Source organism: Onychomys torridus, chromosome 22, assembly GCF_903995425.1.
Source record: "Onychomys torridus chromosome 22, mOncTor1.1, whole genome shotgun sequence".
Taxonomy (NCBI): domain Eukaryota; kingdom Metazoa; phylum Chordata; class Mammalia; order Rodentia; family Cricetidae; genus Onychomys; species Onychomys torridus.
The window spans coordinates 37,301,166-37,323,257 of NC_050464.1; the positions used below are offsets into that span (position 1 = coordinate 37,301,166).

The 22,092-nt window shown below is 43.3% G+C and overlaps 1 protein-coding gene across 1 annotated transcript in view; it reads right to left on the bottom strand.

Annotated features, from left to right (window-relative positions):
• Positions 1-342: 342 nt before the first annotated feature.
• Positions 343-22,092, bottom strand: part of LOC118572223 (phospholipase A2-like) — a 91,348-nt gene continuing 69,598 nt past the window's right edge. Inside the window, exon 4 of the mRNA XM_036171666.1 lies at positions 343-434. Within this exon, the coding sequence (XP_036027559.1) occupies positions 343-434 (92 nt within the window). The remainder of the gene's footprint in view (positions 435-22,092) is intronic.

Here is a 22,092-nt window from a genome sequence, read left to right on the forward strand (position 1 = left end):
TAGAGACTGGGTTTCTCTGTGTGAACTGGATTTTAGACCAGGTGCTTCTTGAACTCCAGAGATCTGCCTTCCTCTGTCTCTGCCTCCGTCTGTTCTGGGATGGAAGGCATGGCCTGGCTTATCACCCACTCTTCAATGTGCTCCCCTAAGGGCAATGTCTTTCCAACTAACCTTAAGTTTCCAGGGCTACAAAATGATGTTCTCTGAGGATCTAGTTATGTTTGGTAGACAGAGAATGCAATCACCAAAGCTGAGTTCTTTCAATTGATGCTTTATTAGAGGGCACAGTGTGAACACAACCAGGCAGCAGGGATGGTGTGGGCAGTAACTGAGGTGACAAGTCTAACAGCGCATGTCATTGTCCTGTTTGGAGAAGCAGATGGCGACCTGGCGGTCACAGTTGCACACAAAGGCCTCACAGGCATTGTTTTCCTCTGGAGAGAAACAAGAAAAGAAGTTGTGTGAAGCCTATGACCCTGTTCTGTATAATTTAGAACCAAAAGAAACCGGTGCACCTTGCTTTAGGTGCAGACTCAGGGTTGAGAGACAGAGCACACAGAAGTCGATTGGGTTGTCCAAATTGCTGGAACACATTGATAATAAGAACATTAATTGTTGTGGGCAGGGGAGATGGCATAGTTGGTAAAGTGGTTGACATACAATCACGAGGGCCTGACCTAAGATGCTCAGGGACCTTGTAAAAAGCAAGATGTGCTTGGGGCATCTGTAACTCTACTGGGAAATGAGGAGCATGGATCCCAACAACTTTTTGACTGTCAGGCTATCTAAAGGTGAGAGTCATGTTCAGTGAGAAACCCAGCCTCTAAAGACATGGTAGAGAATGACTGAAGAAGACATGGGATGCCAACTTATTCCTATACATAAAATGATATAAACACATAGTTAATGTTAGAGCCAGGAAAAATACAAATATCAACTAATTCATATAAAATTATATACTTTAAGATCCTCCTCCTCCTGCCTCCACTTCCCAAGGTCTGGATTGCAGGTGTGCACCACCTCACTCAATTTATGGGCTTTGGAGGTGGAACCCAGGACTCTGTGCATATTAGGCAAGCACTCTAGCAACTGATCTATATTCCCAGCCCTCTGAATCCTCACCTGTAAAATGGGAAGGGTAAACCTTGCCCTGCATAGGTGTTTACTCCAGTGTCTGGCTTATGGCCAATGATGCAGCTCTCAATTGTTTAGTCAATATGGAATCAGTAGAACACAGCAGCTAACAGGAGAGGCTTTCGGCAGGCAGGATGGCTCAGGGAATAAAGGCAGTTGCTGCCAAGTCTGAACCCGAGTTCCATCCCCAGGAATTATGTGGTCAAAGGAGAGAACAGATTCATGCAAGTTGTCCTCAGACCTCCACTCCTGTGTTGTGGCACAGGCATGCCTCCCCCAGAAATATATAAAACCTTCAAATGTTTTTAAACAGAGTCTTTGGAATGATGTAGATCTGTTCCTAGAACCAAATGCCATCATTTCTAAGCTGGGTGACCTTGGGCAAGTGGCCCAGATTTCTCATCTGCCTCATCAGTGACTTCATCTATATTTTAGTGTCTGCTTGAAAAGGTTGTTGTAAGGTCACATGAGACCAAGCAAATGACCACTAAATGGCGGCTGTCCTTGTTACTTCTGTGTCCCTTCCAAACTGCCCAGGGTGTTACACAAAGTTTAAATGGTCAGTCAGTAGAGCATGAGACTCTTAATCCCAGAGTATTAAGTTCCAGCCCCATGTTGGGCACCAGATGTTGCATGAATTTTAAATGGTCTTATAATAAAATCCCAGAGCCAGATATTGAGGTAAATGCTGAAAGATCAGAGAGACAAAGGAACAAGCCTCTAAGGAAACTTCTCACCACTACAGAATCCTCAGAATGAATAGAAGGTGAGGTCCTATCTCCATGAATCCTCTGACTGAAAGCCCCTGAGTCCTCAGTTGAAAAGGCCCTAGTTCCTGTCTCCTCACCCTTTATATGCCTTTCCCCTGTCCAGCCATTTCACTTCCTCCCTCGTGCTGGGATTAATGGTGTCTGTGCTTCCCAAATACTGGTAGCAAAGGCATGAGATCTCAAGGGCTATGATGAAAGGTGTGTGCCACCAATTCCTGGCTCTGTTTCTCTCCTAGACTGACTCAATCTCCTGTAGTCCAAGGTGGCTTTGAACTCACAGAGATCCTCTGCCTCCCGAGTGTAGGATTAAAGGTGTGTGCCACCACAGCCTGGCTGTTTCTCTCCTAGATTGAATCAGTCTCATGTCGTCTAGGGTGGCTTTGAACTCACAGAGATCCCAATGGATCTCTGCCTCCTGAGTGCTAGGATTAGAGGTGTGTGCCACCACTGCTTGACCTCTATGTTTAATCTAGTGGATGCCTCTGTCCTCTGATTATCAGATAAGCTATGTTTGGTACATAATATCACCACGTCAGGGCTGCAGGGGGCTGTGGGAATGCACAGCAGTGACAACTAGTGTTTAACAGATCGACCCACAAGACCCACCTGATGGGGAGTCCCACCAGGCAAGGTCATTGGGTCACTGCTGTGGGAACCAATTGTTTTCTGTCAGTGATTTCTCTCATGTGCCACTACATTTCTTCCCTAAGAACTGCTATGGCTGTTTTCCCACTGCTTGTGTGTTTATCTTGAGAATATAATCCATCTCTGGGCACACATATAGCTGTGGATGTTCTGGAAGACAATTTGTGTTTAGGCTGTATAATTTTGATGTATAGAAACAATACTAGGACATTTTATGTTACTCAGACTGACATAGAATTCTCAGTCACAAAGACAGCCTTTTACACAGACAGCTAATTTTGAGCTTCAGAACAAATTCAAAGCAGACTAAACTGCCCTGCAGAAAATGCTCCAAGACTAATTGCCAGGTGTTGTCGTTGCTAATCCCGGCCAGGCTGTTTACATGGAGACTTAGCTCCTTGGTGTAGTTCCCTTTCTGCATGGACCCTGACAGCTCAAGGTTCAGCCAATTGTTTACTGTCTGGGATCCCTCACTATCTTAGAGCTGTGTTGTGAGAATGGGTAGTGCCCTGAAAATGTAACTTACAATTGTCCAGAGTTTGGCTGTGAGGCAGCAGTGGCGGTGTGGAGAGAGACCGGTGTGGAGAGCTGGGTGTAAGAGCTGTTACCATGAAGGAAGAGCTGTGTGAGGGAACTGTGGAAAGAGCAGCAGTGAGTGAGGGTGCATGTGTGTGTGTGTGTGTGTGTGTGTGTGTGTGTGTGTGTGTGTGTGTGTGTGTGTGTCAGTATGTGTGTGTCAGTGTGTGGAAGGAACTGAGGAGAGAACATGAATAGCTAGGCAGAAGAAAGAAAAAGATTTTCAGAGAGAAGAGGGGGCTGTGTAAGTGTGTGTGGAAAATGTAGCTGTATGTAAAGAGATGTAACTGTGTGGAGACAGAGATACTTTCAAAGAGAGAATTTAAGAGAGAGGATTTCTTAAGTTGAAGTAAGAGTAAGTTATCATTAGAAAGCACGTGTGTTTCCTTATTATTTACCCCTCAGATAGAAAATCTAGCTCTCAGATATATAAGAATTTTTCCTAAGCCCTTGCTGAATTCATGGCTTTTCTTACGGTTCCCTTGAGGTGACCATGGAGCAGGGTCTCCTTAAGGCAACTGGTACAGGGCCACACAGAGTCCAGAGGTCCCGGAGGGTAAACCTACCACTGCAGATGAATTCATTCCCAGAGCAGGAGTATGTGTAGGACATTCTGTACATTTTGTCTTCGAGGTATTTACAGCTGTCTAGTTTCTTGAACTGATTGTAGCAGTTGTCACGAACTTGGCAGCACCTGGAGAGAGGAAGGAGCAGCTGAGGGAGGAGATGGTCAGTTCACACCGCAGTCTTTCTCAAGCATGTCAGGATGACTTAAACATAACTTTTCCAGAAGTAACATTCCCCAGGATCGAAAATCTGTGACTTCTATTAAGCACATATTTATTCAAAGCCATTTCTGTGGAGCGTGGAGGTGTCTGCCTTTATTCTCAGTACTTGGGTGTGCAGAGGCATATGGATCTCTGAGTTGGAGTTCAGCCAGTCATACATAAGTGAGACCCTGTATCCAAAAAATGATTTTTAAAAACAAAGCTGCAGGAACAAAGTAAAATTATATATTCCAAAGTTTTGATGGCATTTTAAAGTCAAAGCTAATGTTTTGATGGTGGCTGTGATGGTTGGCCTTGCTCTAGTCTGGTGCCTGAGGCCAGCATTGTCCACTATTTACATCTCACACATTCTGTTTCAGGGACTACTAGATACAGGCTCCTTTTGGACTGATTTTTGTTCACATGACAAGGGGGATAATACATGCTGGAGGTGTTGATGCATACCTTAAATCTCAGCATTCAGGAAGCAGATGCTGGAAGATCTCTGAGTTCAAGGCCAGCATGGCCTCCACAGAGAGTTCTAGGACAACTAGGCCACACAGAATACCACCGTTTGGAAACAAAACGAACAAACACTAAATAATTAAAAAAAACCCATGATATATGATGAATATGCATATCTCCTATTCTTGTTCATGAGATGCCCTGCTTGTGTCCTGTTCCCACCAATACAGACACTCCAGCCTCTCCCCAGATAGATCACTCACCTGTCTAAGTGTTCCTCCCAGACGCTTATGAGCAAGTCACAGTAGCAGCCATAGAAGTTGTAATCCGAGAAGGAACAAAACAAAGGGATGGTGCACTGGAACACATTGCCGAACTGCCACCCAGTCCGAGGGCTGAGGTTCAATGTAGTAGCACCTCCAGTAAGAATGCACAGGACACTCCCTCAATCTCTCTTGGATTTACCAGGGGTCTGATGCCTGCCTGCTAGATTCCTTATTGAGAACCTTTGAGGTCCCGCCTCAAGGTCCTCTTCAGGGTTCAGATCAGGCTGCTACAGCAAATGAAAGACATGGATATATGTCTGCCCATAAGATTAAGATGGAATCATAAGATTACAAGTGCACATTACATGAAATGCAGGGTACATGGGGAGCTATCATAGCTGTTCTTACACAAGTGAAATTACAGATGAAAGCAACATTTTTAGAGTTGGTAGCCTACAAGCTTTGCCTAACAGGGTACCCCATCTGAGAAACTATTCCTCTGATGGGGTGACATCTGAAGTATCAATTGGTATAACTGTAACTGTGTCATGGCCCACAATAGATCATGACCATCACTCCTGACACTTCCTCCTTGACTCCTATCAGCTGCTGCATCAGGAGAGCAGTAAGTAGAGGTGTGTGTGTGTGTGTGTGTGTGTGTGTGTGTGTGTGTGTGTGTTTGTGTGTGTTGGTGCTTACCCCAACACAGGTTGAAAGCATGCCCTTGTGAGCACTCATAAATGTCATGCTACCCCTAAGAAGGTTAGAGGACAGCCAGGCCTGAGGAAGAAGTTGTCTACCTATTTGAGATATGCATGTGCCCTGTAATCCAGGCTAGCCTCTGACTTTAGCAACACTCTGGTCTCAGCCTCCCAAGTGGTAGGATTGTAAATGAACACCACTGTATTGGGCTGGGATGCCTCCCCAGGACTAAGTTCTATAGACATTGTCTTTTGCCTTGCTTCTCTTCTCATTTCTCACTGTCAGGACAGACAGCCACCACACTGTGAGCTGCCCTGTGCTCCCTGTGTTGAGGAGCTGAGAACTCTCTCCAGTCAGCAGCCAGGGACAAACTGACCTCTTACTTCAATAACCCAACAATATAATCCAACCATCTCTTGAGTTTGAAAGCTGCCCCACCCCTACTCAAGCCTAGGTGAAACCAAAGCCTTGGCCAGCAGTGGGATTCATCACAGTTCTAGCTGAGACCTTGAGCCAAAGAAGCAGCCAACACATGCTGATTGTTTTACACTGGAAGAATGAGAAGGAATCTGTTGTTTGGCCATGCACAGCTCATAGACAAGGCTAATGGTCAGGTTGTCATTGTGATGTCAGCATTTGACACAACTGTTTATCAGCTGAGGAATAGTTAAAAAAGCCAGAATTCAGTCCACAGTGGGATACTTGGTCACTACTAAAATGCAAGAGGAGTCAGGTTCAGTAAAACACACACAGTGTAATCCAAGTACTCTGGAGACTGAGGCAGGTGGATATCTGAGTTCAAAGGTTGCCCAGGGTGTTAGTGCCCACCTTTAATCCCAACACTCTTGAGGCAGACACAGTAGGATATCTGAGTTCAAATCCACCCTGGTTTATAGAGTGAGTTCCAAGACAGCCATAGCTGCACAGAGAAACCCTGTCTTGCAAAAACAAAGTTTTGGACACAAGCCAGGCATGTATGGAATTCTAACCATTGGGAGGTGGAGATAAGTCTTTCTAAAATGTTGAGTTGGAGGACATCCTGAAGTACATTATAAGATCATGTAAGTAAATTATCAGGAACCATCCCCTGTGGCACCAGTGACCACTGGAGCCACACACCTATCCTGCACTGACTGGGAACAGGTAAGACCCTATCTCCAGACTGGGAAGACCAGATCTCTAGCCCCTAAGCCCCAAGGGCACATTCCATGCCCCCCTCAACAAGTGCAGCCCCAGAGACTAGGCAGCTCCCTCTTCCCCGTCCCCTTGCCAAGCCAACCATCACCAATGGCACCAGTTGCCACCAGAGCCATAAGCACACTATGCACCAGTTGGGAATAGTGACCACCAGAGCTATAAACCCCCTTTTGCACCAACTGGAAGAAGAGTGTCCTGGAGCTCCACCTGTTTGGATTAAAGGAGGAAATGGGTAGACAGCAGTGTAAGAATACATTCAACAACAAAAAGAGCATTAGAGTACCACCAGAACCTAGTGGTCCTACAGCAGCAAGACATGAACACCCCAAAGCAGATGATCCAGAAGAAAATGACCTTAAAAACAACTTTATGAAGATGAAATGAAGCAATTGCTTAAAGAAATGGAGGAAAACATAAACAAAAAGTTGGAGGAAATTGAGAAATCTCTTAAAGAAAGTCAGGAAACTCAAGAAAAAACAATTAAACAGGTCAAGGAAACAGTACAAGACATGAAAATTGATATAAAAGCACAAAATGAGGGAATTCAGGAAAAGGAAAATCTGAGAAACTACAGAGACAAATTTAACCAACAGAATACAAGAAATGGAAGAGAGAATCTCAGGTATTGAGGATACCCTAGATAAGATAGATTCATGGCTCAAAGAAAATGTTAAGTACAGCAAAATTGTAACACAAAACATGCAGGAAATCTGGAACACCATAAAAAGACCAAACCTAAGAATAATAGGGATAGAAGAAAGAAGAATTTCAGCTCAAAAGCACAGAAAATACATTTAACCAAAGGAAAAAAAAAAACAAAACAAAAACCACTTTTCCCTACTTAAAGAAAGACAGTCCTATAAAGGTACAAGAAGCATACAGAACACCAAATAGAAAGACCTCAAAAAAGTTCTCTCATCACATAAGAGTCAAACACTAAACATACAGAATAAAGAAAGAATATTAAGAGTAGCAAATGAAAAAGGTCAAGTAACATATAAAGGCAGACCTATCAGAATTACATCTTACTACTCAATGGAATCTCTGAAAGTCAGGAGGTCCTGGACAGACATTGTGCAGATACTAATAAATTACAGATGCCAGCCCAGACTACTATGTACAGCAAAGCTTTCAATGATAAAACCAGATTTAACCATTGCATATCCATAAATCTAGCCCTATAGAAAGTACTTGAAGAAAAGTACAACCCAAGGAAGCTAGTTGCTACCACCCAAACACAGGCAACAGATAACCTCACATCGACAAATTACAAAGAAGGGAAACACACACACACACACACACACACACACACACACATACACACACACACACAACCAATAAAAAAGCCCAGGAATTAATGAACACGGATCATTAATATCCCTTAATATCAATGGACTCAATTCACCTATAAAAAGACACAGGCTAATGGAATGGATACAAAAACATGATCCATTCTTCTGCTGCATATAAGAAGCACACCTAAATTTCAAAGACAGACATTATCTCAGAGTAAAGGGTTGGGGAAAGACCTCCCAATCAGATGGACCTAAGAAGCAAGCTGATATAGCTATCCTAATATCTAACAAAATAGGCTTCAAACTAAAATCAATCAAAAGAGATCAAGAAGGACATTTCATATTTATCACAGGAAAATCCATCAAGAAGAAGTCTCAATTCTGAACACCTACACCCCAAATACAAGGGTACCTACATTTGTAAAAGAAACATTACTAAAGCTCAAATCACACATCAAACCCCACACACTAATAATGGGAGACTTCAACACCCCACTCTCAACACTAGACAGATCTGCCAGATAGAATCTTAACAGAGAAAATAAGGGAATGAAGAGATGGTATGACTCAAACGGACCTAAAAGATATCTATAGAACATTTCATCCAAACACAAAAGAATATACATTATCTTCAGCACCCCATGGAACCTTCTCTAAAATTGACCACATACTGGATAACAAGACAAATCTCAACAGATAAAAAAAATGGAATAACCCCCTGCATCTTATCAGAACTCCATGGCTTAAAGCTAGAATTCAACAACAAAAAATGCAGAAAACCTACACACTATTGGAAACCGAACAATGCTCAACTGAATCACCACTGGATCAAGGAAGAAATAAAAAAGAAATGAAAGACTTCCTAGAATTCAATGAAAATGAAGGCACAGCCTATCCAAACTTATGGGACACTATGAAAGCAGTGCTAAAAGGAAAGTGCATAGCACTAAGTACCTAAATAAAGAAGTTGGAGAAATCTCACACTAGTGACTTAACAGCACACCTGAAAGCTCTAGAACAAGTAGAAGCAAACTCACCCAGGAGGAATAGATGCCAGGAAATATTCAAATTGAGAGTTGAAAGCAATGAAATAGAAACAAAGAGAACAATACAAAGAATCAATGAAACAAAGAGTTGGTTCTTTGAGAAAATCAACAAGACAGACAAGCCCTTATCCAAACTAACCAGAAAGCAGAGAGAGAAAGATCATCCAAATTAACAAAATCAGAAATGAAAAGGGGGATATAACAGACACTGGAAATCTAGAGAACGATTAGGTCATACTTTGAAAGTCTGTCCTCCACAAAATTGGAAAATGCAAAAGAAATGGATAATTTTTTTTGGATAGGTACCACATACCAAAATTAAATCAAGATCAGATAAACAATTTAAATAGATCTATAACCCCCAAGGAAATAGAAGCATTCATCAAAAGTCTCCCAACCAAAAAAAGCCCAGAGGCAGATGGTTTCAGCACAGAATTACACCAGAATTTCAAAGAAGGGCTAATACCAATACTCCTGAAATTGTTCTAAACAATAGAAACAGAAGGAACATTACCAAACCTTTTTATGAGGCTACAGTTACCCTGATACCCAAACCACATAAAGATGCAACTAGGAAAGAGAATTACAGACCAATCTCCCTCATGAACATTGATGAGAAGCTTTTGTAGAGCAAAGGACATGGTCAACAAGACAAAGCGACTGCCTACAGAATGGGAAAAGGTCTTCACCAGCCCCACATCTGACTGATATCCAGAATATATAAAGAACTCAAGAAATTAGACATCAAAATGCCCAACAGTCCAATTAAGAAATAGGCTATACAACTAAACAGAGAATTCTCAACAGAGGAAGCTCAAATGTATGAAAGACATTTAAGGAATTGCTCAACATCCCTAATTATCCAGGAAATGCAAATCAAAATGACTCTGAGATACCACCTTTCGCCTGTCAGAATGGCTAAGTTAAAAAACACAGAAGACAGCTTATGCTGGAGAGGATTTGGAGCAAGGGGAACTCTCCTCCACTGCTGGTGGGAATGCAAGCTTGTACAGCCATTTTGGAAATCAATATGGCGCTTCCTTAGAAAATTGGGAATCCCTCTCCCCTAAGACCCAGCTATACCACTCTTGGGCATATACCCAAGGAATGCTCACTCATACCACAAGGGCATTTGCTCAGCTATGTTCATATCATCATTGTTTGTAATAGCCAGAACCTGGAAACAACCTAGATGCCCTTCAACTGAAGAATGGATAAAGAAAATGTGGTACATATACACAATGGAGTACTACTCAGCAGAGAAAAACAATGACATCATGAAGTTTGTAGGCAAATGGATGGATCTAGAAAAAAATCATCCTGGGTGAGATAACCCAGACTCAGAAAGACAAACATGGTATGTACTCACTCATAATAGGATACTAGATGTAAAACAAAGATGACTAGACTGCTATTCACAACTCCAGGGAGGCTACCTAGAAAACAGGACCCTAAGAAAGACATAGGGATTGCCCAATGACAGAGAAATGGATGAGATCTACATGAACAACCTGGACGTGAGTGGGCATACCAAAGGGCAAGGTTTGAGGGAAAGAGAGCTTAGGGGAGCAGGAGATCCCAGCTGGATCAAGAACAGAGAAGGAGAACAAGGAATAACAGACTATGATAAATGAAGACCACATGAGAACAGGAAGAAGCAAAGTGCTAGAGAGGTCCCCAGAAATCCACAAAGATACCTTCACTGTAGACTACTGGCAATGGCTGAGAGAAAGCCTCAACTGACCTAGTCTGGTAACTGGATGGCCAAACACCCTAACAGTCGTACTGGAACTCTCATCCATTAACTGATGGAAGTGGATGCAAAGATCCTCGGCCAGGCCCCAGGTGGGGATCCAGGAGTCCAATTGGCAAGAAAGAGGAGGGACTGTATGAGTGAGAATTGTTGAGACCAAGATTGGAAAGGCACAGGGACAAATAGCCAAACTAATGGAAACATATGAACTGTGAACCAAAAGCTGAGGAGCCCCCAACTGGATCAGGCCCTCTGGATAAGTGAGACGGTTGATTAGCTTGAACTGTTTGGGAGGCACCCAGGCAGTGGGACCAGGACCAGTCCTTAGTGCATGAGCTGGCTGTTTGGATCCTGGGACTTATGCAGGGACACTTTGCTCAGCCTGGGAGGAGGGGACTGGACCTGCCTGGACTGAATCTACCAGGTTGAGCTGAATCCCCAGGGGAGTCTTGGCCCTGGAGGAGATGGGAATGGGGGATGGGCTTGGGGGAAGGCAGGGGTGGGAGCAGGGGGCGGAGAGGACAGGGGAACCCATGGCTGATATGTAAAATCAAATTAAATTATAAAAAAAATCATTAGCACGAGAATATGACCTCACTTCAACATTGAACCCAAAATTAAATATTTCATTAACATAAAAATTCTCAATAAAACACTAGCAACCAAATCCAAAAACACATAAAAAATCATCCACCATGATCAATTAGGCTTCAGCCCAGGGATGCAGGGATGGTTCAACATATAAAAATCTGTCAATGTAATACACCATATAAACAAACTGAAAGAAAAAACCACATGATCATCTCATTAGATGCTGAAAAAGCCTTTGACAAAATTCAACACACCTTCAATGCAAAGCTCTTGGAGAGATCAGGAATACAAGGACCATACCTAAACATAATAAAAGCATTATACAGCAAGCCAACAGCCAGCATCAAATTAAACAGAGAGAAACTCAAAGCAATTTCACTAAAATCAGGAATAAGAGAAGGCTGTTCACTCTCCCCATACTTATTCAATATAGCACTCAGAGTTCTAGCTAGAGCAAACAGACAACTAAAGGAGATCAAGGGGATACAAATTGGAAACGAAGAAGTCAAATTATCCCTATTTGCAGACGATATGATAGTATACATAAGCGACCCCAAAAATTCCACCAGAGAACTCTTACAGCTGATAAACACCTTCTGTAATATGGCAGAATACAAGATTAACGAAAAAAAAAAAATCAGTAGCCCTCCTATTTATAAATGATAAATGGGCTGAGAAAGAAATTAGAGAAACATCATCCTTTACAATAGCCACAAATAACATAAAATATCTTGTGGTAACTCTTACCAAACAAATGAAAGACTTGTATGACAAGAACTGTAAATCTTTGAAGAAAGAAATTGAAGAGGATATCAGAAGATGGAAAGATCTCCCATGTTTGTGGATAGGTAGGATCAACAAAGTAAAAATGGCAATCTTATCGAAAGCAGTCTTACCAAAATCTACAGATTCAATTCAATTCCCATCAAAATCCCAATGCAATTCTTCACAGATCATGAAAGAACAATACTCAACTTCATATGGAAAAAAAACCCAGGATAGCCAAAACCACCCTGTACAACAAAACCACCCTGACCGCAAGCTCTACTATAGAGCTATAATGATAAAAAACAGTTTGGTGTTGGCATAAAAACAGACACATTGATCAATGGAATCAAAATAAAAACCCTGACATTAATCCACACACCTATGAACACCTGATTTTTGACAAAGAAGCCAAAATTATACAATGGGAAAAAGCACCTTCAACAAATGGTGCTGGCACAACTGGATATCTACATGTAGAAGAACATAAATAGATCCATATATATCACTATGCACAAAACTTAAGTCCAAATGGATCAAAGACATCAACATAAATCCAGTTACAATGAATCTCATAGAAGAGAAAGTGGGAAATAGCCTTGAACATGTTGGCACAGAAGACCACTTCCTAAATATAACACCAGTAGCACAGACACTGAGAGCAACAATTAAAATGGGGCCTCTTGAAACTGATAAGCTTCTTTAAGGCAAAGGACAGTGTCTGTAAGACAGCCTACAGAATGGGAAAAGATCTTTACCAACACCACATCAGACAGAGGGATGATCTCTATAATATATAACGAACTCAAGAAACTAGACAGCAAAATACCAAATAATCCAATTTAAAAATGGGCTACAGAGCTGAATCCACCAGGTTCAAGTGAGTCCCCAGGGGTGTCTTGGTTCTGGAGGACATGGGAATGGAAGGGAGGGGCTGGGGGGAAGGTGGGGGTGGGGCGGGAGGGGGGAGGACAGGGGAACCCATGGCTGATGTATAAAATTAAAACACATAATAATAATAATAATAACAATAATAATAATAACAATAACAATAATAAATTGAGAATTCTCAACAGAAGAATCTCAAATGGCTTAAAGACATTTAAGGAAATGTTCAACATCCTTAGCCATCAGGGAAATGCAAATCAAATGACTCTGAGATACTATCTTATGCCTATCAGAATGGCTAAGACAAAAAAATAGAGACGACAGCTTATGTTGGAGAGTATGAGGAGAAAGGGGAACACTCTTCTACTGCTGGTGGGAATGTAATCTTGTACAGCCACTCTGGAAATCAGTATTGTAGTATCTCAGAAAATTGGGAATCCACCTACCTCAAGACCCAGCAATACCACTCCTGGGCATATACCCAAAAGTTGCTGAATCACACCACAAGGACATTTTCTCAAACCATGTTCATAGCAGCAGCATTTGTAATATCCAGAACCTGGAAACAACCTAGATGCCCTTCAACAAAAGAATGGATAAAGAAAATGTGGTACATATACACAATGGAGTATTATGTGGTGGTAAAAACAACGTCATCATGAAATTTGTAGGCAAATGGATGGAACTAGAAAAAATCCTGAGTGAGGTAACCCAGACCCAGAAAGATAAACAGGAACCTACATCCAGTGATTGATAGAAGCAGATGCAGAGACCCACAGCCCAGCACTTGGCCAAGATTCCAGAGTCCAGTTGAAGAGAGGGAAGAAGGATTATAAGAGCAAGGGGGGTGATCAGAATCATGATGGGAAAACCACAGAAATAGCTGACCCAAGCTAATGGACTCTGACAGCTGGGAAGCCTGCATGGGATCAAACTAGGCCCTCTGAGTGTGGGTGAAAATTGCGTGCCTTGATGTGTTTGTGGGTCGCCTGACAATGGGACCAGGACTTATCCTGGGTATACACACTGGCTTTTTAGAGCCCATTCCCTATGGTGCAATGCGTTACTCAGTCTTGATGCAGGAGGGAGGGGCTAGGTCTAGCCCAACCATGGTATAATAGAATGTGTTGACTACTGGACAAGGCCTTGCTCTATGAGGAGGGGATGGAGGTGGATGGGGGGGTGGGAAGCAGGAAAAGAGGAGGCTGGGGGAACAGGGGTTAATATGTAAAAGGACAGAATTTTTTTAAAATAAAATATTATATATATATGAAAACAATCAGGTCTGTAGAAATGGTTCTGCAGTCAGGAGCACTTACTAAGCTTGTGTAGGCTCAGTTCCAGCACCCACTTGGCAGCTCACAACTGCCTATGACCCCCGGTCTGGAGGATCAGTCCCCTCCTCTGGTCTCTGTAGGCACTGCTCACATACAGTTCACAGACACACGTGCAGGCAAAACACTCAAGCACATAAAGTAAAATTAAATATTTTTTAAATGACAAGACATCAAACTGCCAGGGCACTTTAGTGTCAGGTAAATCAGTTCCAGGGCAGTATGGCAGAGACAGAAGGGGATTTCTTTGCTTAAGTGGGTGAATGTAGTGGACTTTCCTAAGGAGTCATATGTGTTCAGACCTAGAGGCTAACGGTGCCAGCTGTTGTGAGGGGTGAGAAGGGAATTCTAACCCAGATGCTATTAGACCCCAACAGGAACCCCAAACCAGAACTTCAGATGTGACCATTGGGGGGCTGTGAAGACAAGGGAGATGGGGGCACTCAGAGGAGACAAGGGTCCTTCCTACCTGTGAGCAGAGTGACCAGCAGAAGCAGTTTCATCCTGAGTGAGGGGAGGACTCAGTGACTTCTCTTTATAGTTCTGTAGCTGTGCTCTGACAGTGTCCAGTCAGCACACAGGGCCTGTGACTACTGTGTGTGTACACAGAAGTAGAATATGTGCAACCTCACACACAGTCCCAACCTGCAGAGCTGCTGTAGATGGTGACAGAGCCTGAATCAGTGCTGTCACACAGGCACAGAAAAAGGGCTGGCTCAACACTCCAGCCAGCTCAATTCAGTGACTGGCAAAATGCCAAGTCCCTTCGCTGTGGATGCTCTGATGTCATAAGAAGATATAGACATTGCTGCTGTTGTTGGGTCTGAGGGATGCAGAGAGTGACGTGTGGTCCCAGGCAGGAGGAGCTGTCCCCAATAATCCTCCATGCTAACTGTATAAACTAGGTGCTAAGTCTGTCCCAAGAACCTGACACAGCCTTTTAGGTAGATCTAGTTACTGATTCAATCTTTAATTAACTAACCATGTAAGTAATGTGTGTGAATGAGAGAGAGAGAGAGAGAGAGAGAGAGAGAGAGAGAGAGAGAGAGAGAGAGAGATGGAGGGAGGGAAGCACTTGTGAGGGTTTCCATGATTGGGAAATTAGAGAAGAGGATGTGCTCTGTTCTGTTTGTTGTAACAAGTTGGGCTTCTGTGCCCTTTGGCAGGACAATTACTCTGTGTCATTTTTTTAGGCACAGTCAGGACTGGAAGGTCACCAGGATGTAGTCCTGCCTTCAGGTCATTTGCAGTCAGTCCAGATTGGCTTCTTATATCCTTTTCCTAGCATGAGCACACAGCAGAAGCGCTTCGATCCCAGGTTTTTGTTGTTGTTTTCAGGTTTGTCAAGAGAGGGTTTCTCTGTAGATTTGAAGCATGTGTTGGAACTTGCTCTGTAGACTAGGCTGGCCTGGAAGTCACAGAGGTCTGCCTATCTCTGGTCCAAGTGCCGGCATTTAAAGGCATGTGCCAAACACCCCCATCCCACGTAAGTCTGGTATTTTTAGGGTCAAGATGTTCCTTTAGTGCCACGTAACACTGCGTCTTCCTCTCTTCTCTCCCCTCCTACCTCTCTGTCTTTTCTTTACTTCCCATCCCTCCCTCTTCCTGTCACCATCTCTGCCTCATCTCTCCCCTCTTTCCTTTTTCTGTCCCCTGTAGTTGGTTGTTTCACTCTTTTATTCTTTTGGCTCTTTGGGGGGCCCACCTCCTAGCTCCCCAATAAACACACAGAAGGTTATTCTTTCCTATGAATGCCTGACCTTAGCTTGACTTATTTTTAGCCATATTTTCTTAACTACATATCCCTTCTGTCTTTTGCCTCTGGGATTTTAGCTTTCTCTAGTTTTGTATACCTTTCTTTCATTCTTCCTCCTGGATTGCTGTGTAGTTGAGTGACTGACCCCTTTAGTCCTTCTCTCCTCCTTTTCTAATCATTCTTTATCTCCTGAGATAATCACTTCCTATTTCTTCTCTCTGCCTGCCAGCCCTGCCTATCCTTCCTCTTTCCTTGCTTTTGGCCATTCAGCTCTTTATTAGACCATCAGGTGTTCTAGACAGGCACAGTAACACAGCTTCACAGAGTTAAACAAATGCAACACATCTTTGCATCATTAACACAAACGTTCCACAGCATAATCAAATGTAACACATCTTCAAATATTCCACAGCAGTCCTCCCCTACCCCTCTATGTATCTCACATTGGCTTTCTTTTTCTTCTTCTTCTTCTTCTTCTTCTTCTTCTTCTTCTTCTTCTTCTTCTTCTTCTTCTTCTTCTCCTCCTCCTCCTCCTCCTCCTCCCCTGCTCCTCCTTCTTCTTCTGCTTCTGCTTCTGCTTCTTCTTCTGCTTCTGCTTCTGCTTCTGCTTCTGCTTCTGCTTCTCTCCTTCCTTCATTCATTCCTTCATTTGTTCATTCGTTCATTCCTTCCTTCTTCCCCTGCCACTGCCCCTGCCCCTGCTCCTTCTTCTTCTTCTTCCCTATTTTTTTTGAGACAGGGTTTCTTTGTGATCAGGTTTGAGTTGAGCTCAATGGATCTACCCACCTGTGCCTCTTCCTCTCCATCTCAGAGTGTTGGGAAGAGGCATGGCTGGGCTCATCACCCACTCCTCAAGGTGCTCCCCTAATGGCAATGTCCTTTCCATTCATCTTCAGACCCCAACACTAGACAGAATGATGTTCTCTGAGGATCTAGTTATGTCTGGTAGATGGAGAATACAATCACCAAAACCAAGTTCTTTCTATTGGTGCTTTATTAGAGGGCACAGTGTGTAGTGAACAGGCAGGCAGGGATGGTATCCGAGTAACTGAGGTGACAAGTCTAACAGTGAACTTCTTTGTGCTGCTTGTTGTATGGAGCCTGGGACAAGCAGATGGCAGCCTGGTGGTCATAGTTGTCCTTGCAGGCCTTGTTTTTATCCAGAGAGAAACAGGAAAGGAAGTTAAGTGGAGCCCATGACCCTGTTCACTACAATCTGTAATCTAGGAAACTGGTGGCCCTCCCATCAGTGAAGACTCTGGGTTGAGAACAAGCACACATACGTCCATTGGGTCGCCCAATTTGCTGAAACACACAGTAAAAATATTATCTGTTGTAGAGCTGTGGAGATGGTTCAGTTGGTAATGTGGTTGCCCTACAAGCATGAGTGCCTGAGTTCATATGCCCAGAGCTCATGTAAAAAGCAAGGTGTGAGGCTGGACAGATGGCTCACTAACTTATCTTCCATAGTACCTGGGTTCAGTTCACAGCACCCACATGGCAGCTCACAACTGTCTGTAACTCCAGTTCGAGGGGATCTGAAACACTCAGACCAATGTACATAAAATATAATTATATAATTTTTAAAGATCAAAGAGTGGCTAGGGTATCTGTAACTCTATTGGGGATGTGGGGAGCACAGATAGCTAAAATTTGTTGGTCAGTTAGGCTAGCTAAGGGTGAGTGTCCTGTTTATTGAGAAAGCCAGCTGTAGGTGGAGTTTTATGTTGGGACTGCAAGTTCCTCAAATAGACAGACAAAGAAATATTATTAATTGTAAATGCTTAATGGATAGCTCAGGCTTGTTACTAGCTTACTCTTACATTTTAAATTAACCCATATTACTAATCTACCCTCTGCCACACAGTCATACCTTCTTTCAACCTGGCACATTCATCTTGCTTCTCTCTGCATCTCTTGAGACTCCTCCAACTCCTTCTTCCCAGCATTTTCTCTGCCTTGAAAATCCTGCCTAACTGTCAGCCAGTCAGCTTTTTATGAATCATGAGAGCAATACCGATTTACAGTATACAAAGATTGTTCCACAGCACCCAGCCTCTAAAGACATGGCAGAGTGTAACTGAAGAAGACAGGAAATGCTAACCTATTCCTATACATAAAAATATATAAACATGTATATTTAATTCTAAAACCCAGAAAACTAAAATATCAGCTACCACTTATAAAATTGAATAATTTTATACACTCCACTTCCCAAGTGCTGCATTGCAGGTGTGCACCACCACACTCAATTTATGGGTTCTGGAGGTGGAACCCAGGGCTCTGTGCATGCTAGGCAAGCACTCTAGCAACTGGGCTATATTCCCAGTCTTCTGAATCCTCACCTGTAAGATGGGAATGATAAATCTTGCCCTGCATAGGTGTTTAGTCCAGTACTTGGCTTATAGCCAATGACACAGCTCTCCATTGTTTAGCTGTGTTATACTGATTCCATATTGACTAAACAATTGAAAACGTCATCATTGGCTATAAGTCAGTTATATGACTAAACATCTATGCACAGCAAGATTTATCCTTCCCATTTTATAGGTGAGAATTTCAGAGGGCTGTGAATATAGCTCAGTTGCTAGAGTGCTTGCCTGGCATGCACAGAGCCCTGGGTTCCACCTCCAGAACCCACATATTGAGTATGGTAGTGTACACCTGTAATCCTAGCACTTGGGTTGTGGAGGCAGGAGGATTGACTTAAATCATATAATTTGACAAGTGGTAGTTGGTATTTGTAGTTTTTGGGGTTTTTTCCAACTCTGCTTATGAAACTGATACAAACCACAGCTCCTCTTACATAAATGCTCTTTACTTAATAGTGAGAAACAGGTTGGGTTCGTCAACTGTGTAAATTCATGTCTATTGATTTTTTTCTTTTTCTTTCCTTTTTTTTTTTGGAGCTGAGGACCGAACCCAGGGCCTTGTGCTTGCTAGACAAGCGCTCTACCAGTGAGCTAAATCCCCAACCCTTTGATTTTTATGTATAGGAATGAGTTGGCATCCCATGTTTTCTTCAGTCACTCTCCACCATGTCTTTAGAGCCTGGGTCTCTCTCTCAGTAAACAGGACACTTAACTTTAGACAGCCTGACTGACCAACAAGTTTTGAGAATACATGCTCCTCACTTCCCAATGGAGTTACAGATGTCCCAAGCACATCTTGATTTTTACATGGTCTCTGGGCATCCTAGGTCAGGCCTTCAGGCTTGTATGGCAAACGCTTTACCAATGGTGCCATCTCCCCAGCCCACAACAACTAATGTTCTTATTATAAGTGTGTTCCCACAATTTGGACCACCCCATGTCCTTTTGTGTGCTTTGTCTCTCAACCTTGAGTCTACACCGATGGGAGGGTCACTGTTTTTTTTTTTTTTTTTGGTTATAAATCATAGCAAGCAAACAGAGTCATGGGCTCCACTCAACTTCTTTCTTGTTTCTCTCCAGAGGAAAACAACACCTGTGAGGATTTGATCTGCAACTGTGACCGCCAGGCTGCCGTCTGCTTCTTCAAGCAGAACAAAGGCATTCAGTGTTAGACTTGTCTTCTCAGTGACTAGTACACCATCCCTGCTGCCTGGTTGTATTCCCTACACACTGTGCCCTCCAATAAAGAACCAACTGAAAGAACTTGACTTTGGTGACTGTATTCTCTGTCTATCAAGCATAAGTAGATCCTCAGAGAACATTATTCTGTAGCCCTGGAAACTGAAGGTTAGTGGGAAAGACATTGCCATTAGGGGAGTACCATGAAGAATGGGTGACGAGCCAGGCCATGCCTTCCATCCCATAACAGTTGGATGCAGAGGCAGAGGCAGGGAGATCTCTTGAGTAAAGGACAACCTGGTCTAAAAATCGAGTTCCAGGTCAGCCAGGAGTATTACACAAAGAAACTCCTTCTCTAATCACCACCAAAACAACAGAAGAACTCAGCCTGAGATACATATGGTTTGAAGAGAGAAACAGAAGGGGGAGTAGTGGAGAAATGAGGTAGGAATAGTGACAGGAAAAGAGGGAAGGGTAGGGTGGAGTTGGAAAGAAAGAGAAGACAGAAAGGTAGGAGGGGAGAGAAGAGAGAAAGAAGAAGTGTTGTGGCACTAAAGGAACATCTTGACCCTAAAATTATTAGACTCAAGCGCTTTTGCTGTGCACTCATTCTAGAAACGGGAATATAGGAAACCAAACTGGACTCACAGTAAATGACCTGAAGACAGGATTTCACCCTGGTGACCACACACAGCACAGGATAATTGTTCCAATATTGTACGCAGCAGCTTAACTTTTTGAACAAACAAAAGAGAACACTTCTTCTTCTTCTCTACATTTCAATATCACAGGACTCTTTATGTAAAGCCAGGTTAATCTTTGGTTTCCTGATCAACTGGCTCTAGGAATAAGATGTCTCATTGGCTGATTTAAGGCTAACTGGTTCAAGGTCTCTCTTTTTATTTAGTGAACAGCTGCCCAGTCCTTTGCCTTTCAGCCCTTTCCTCCATCCACACTCCAATCCTAAAGCTCAGGTCTCACCCCTCCCAAGGTCAGGCCTGGTGAGCAATAGGTGCAGCTAGAGCCGATTGCACAGGCACAGTGAATGGTAGTGGCTGTGCAGAGTCTTGCTGGAAGGGTAGGGGGATCTTGAGCAAGAGACAAGCAACTCAAATGATCACATACTGGTTGTTATCCAGGTAAGAATTCAGAAGTGGGGAAAGGAAGTTCTAGGATGCTAAGTTACAGGGTACATGACAGATAGCCATTCTTAGACCCAGAAGAGCGTTGGGCCAGCAGACACTGTATACCAGCCACCATGTGGTTGCTGAGAATTGAACCCATTCCTCAAGAAGAGCAGGAAGTGCTCTTAAGTGTTGAGCCATCTCTCCAGCCCCTGCAATGGTTGATTGTCAGCTTCAAACACTGGGTAGGGAGAGCCTCAGCTCAAGGATTGCCTGCATCATATTGGCCTGTGGGCACATCTGTTGGGCATTTGCTTTCTTTCTTTCTTTTCTTTCATTTTTTAGGTGTTGGTTTCTGTTTTTTCTTTTTTTTTTACTAAGAAAAAATTTTCATTCATTTTACACACCAAAGATCCCCCTCTTTCCTCCTCCCACCCCCCCTCCCTAGCTCTTCATTTAACCCACCTCCACAAGAAGGCAAGGCCTCTCATGGGGAGGCATATCCAGAAGAGGCAAGTCCAAGAACCTCCTCTGGCCTCAAGGTTGCACTAGGGTTCCTATCACAGGTAGTGTGCTCCAAAAAGCATGCTCAGCACCAGGGATGCATTCTGATTCTACTGCCACCTGGTAGAATCTGATCACCAGGTCAAGCCAGTTAAGTTCAGGCAACCTCTGCACTATTCTAGTAGTTCAAGTTGGGGTCATCCTTGGGGATTCCTGGCAACTTCCCCAGATTTTTGAGATAGGGTTTCTTTGTGCATCTCTGGCTGTCCTGGAACTCACTTTGTAGACCAGGCTGGCCTCAAACTCAGGTATTCGCTGCCTCAGTTTTTGAGTGCTGACATTAAAAGTGTGCACCACCACCACCATCTGGCTAAATTCCTAGTTCTTAAATGGAGTTTGAAGGGTAATAAGATGCAGCATATGATGCAAGCGTGACTCCACACAGTTATCCTCTGCCCTTCACATGTGAACACAAGGACTCTATCTCTGTCTCTCTCTGTCTCTGTCTCTCTCTCTCTCTATTTCTCTGTCTCTGTCTCCCTTTGTGTGTGTTTCACACTCTCTCTGCCTGTCCATCTGTCTCCCCAACTCTCTCTAACCCTCTCAGCCACCCAAACACAAAAACACACATTAATTAATTAGTTAATTACTTAAAGATTAATTTTGTAATGCATCTACCTCAAAGGTGTCCCAGGTTCTTGAAACAGACTTTGCACTTAGTTTATTCAATTAACACAGAGGATTGTGTGGGCTAGCTACTCCTTCTGGGGTTACACGCCACTATCAGCATCCCTCAGTCCCAACCCCAGGAGCAATGTCTATATCTTCTTATGACCTCAAACCATCCATTGGGGAGGGACTTGGCCCTTTCCCAGTCACTTGAGCTGGTTGGGATATTGAGCCAGCCCTTTTTCTTTGCTTCTGTGACAGCACTGATTCAGGTTGTCACCATCTACAGCAGCT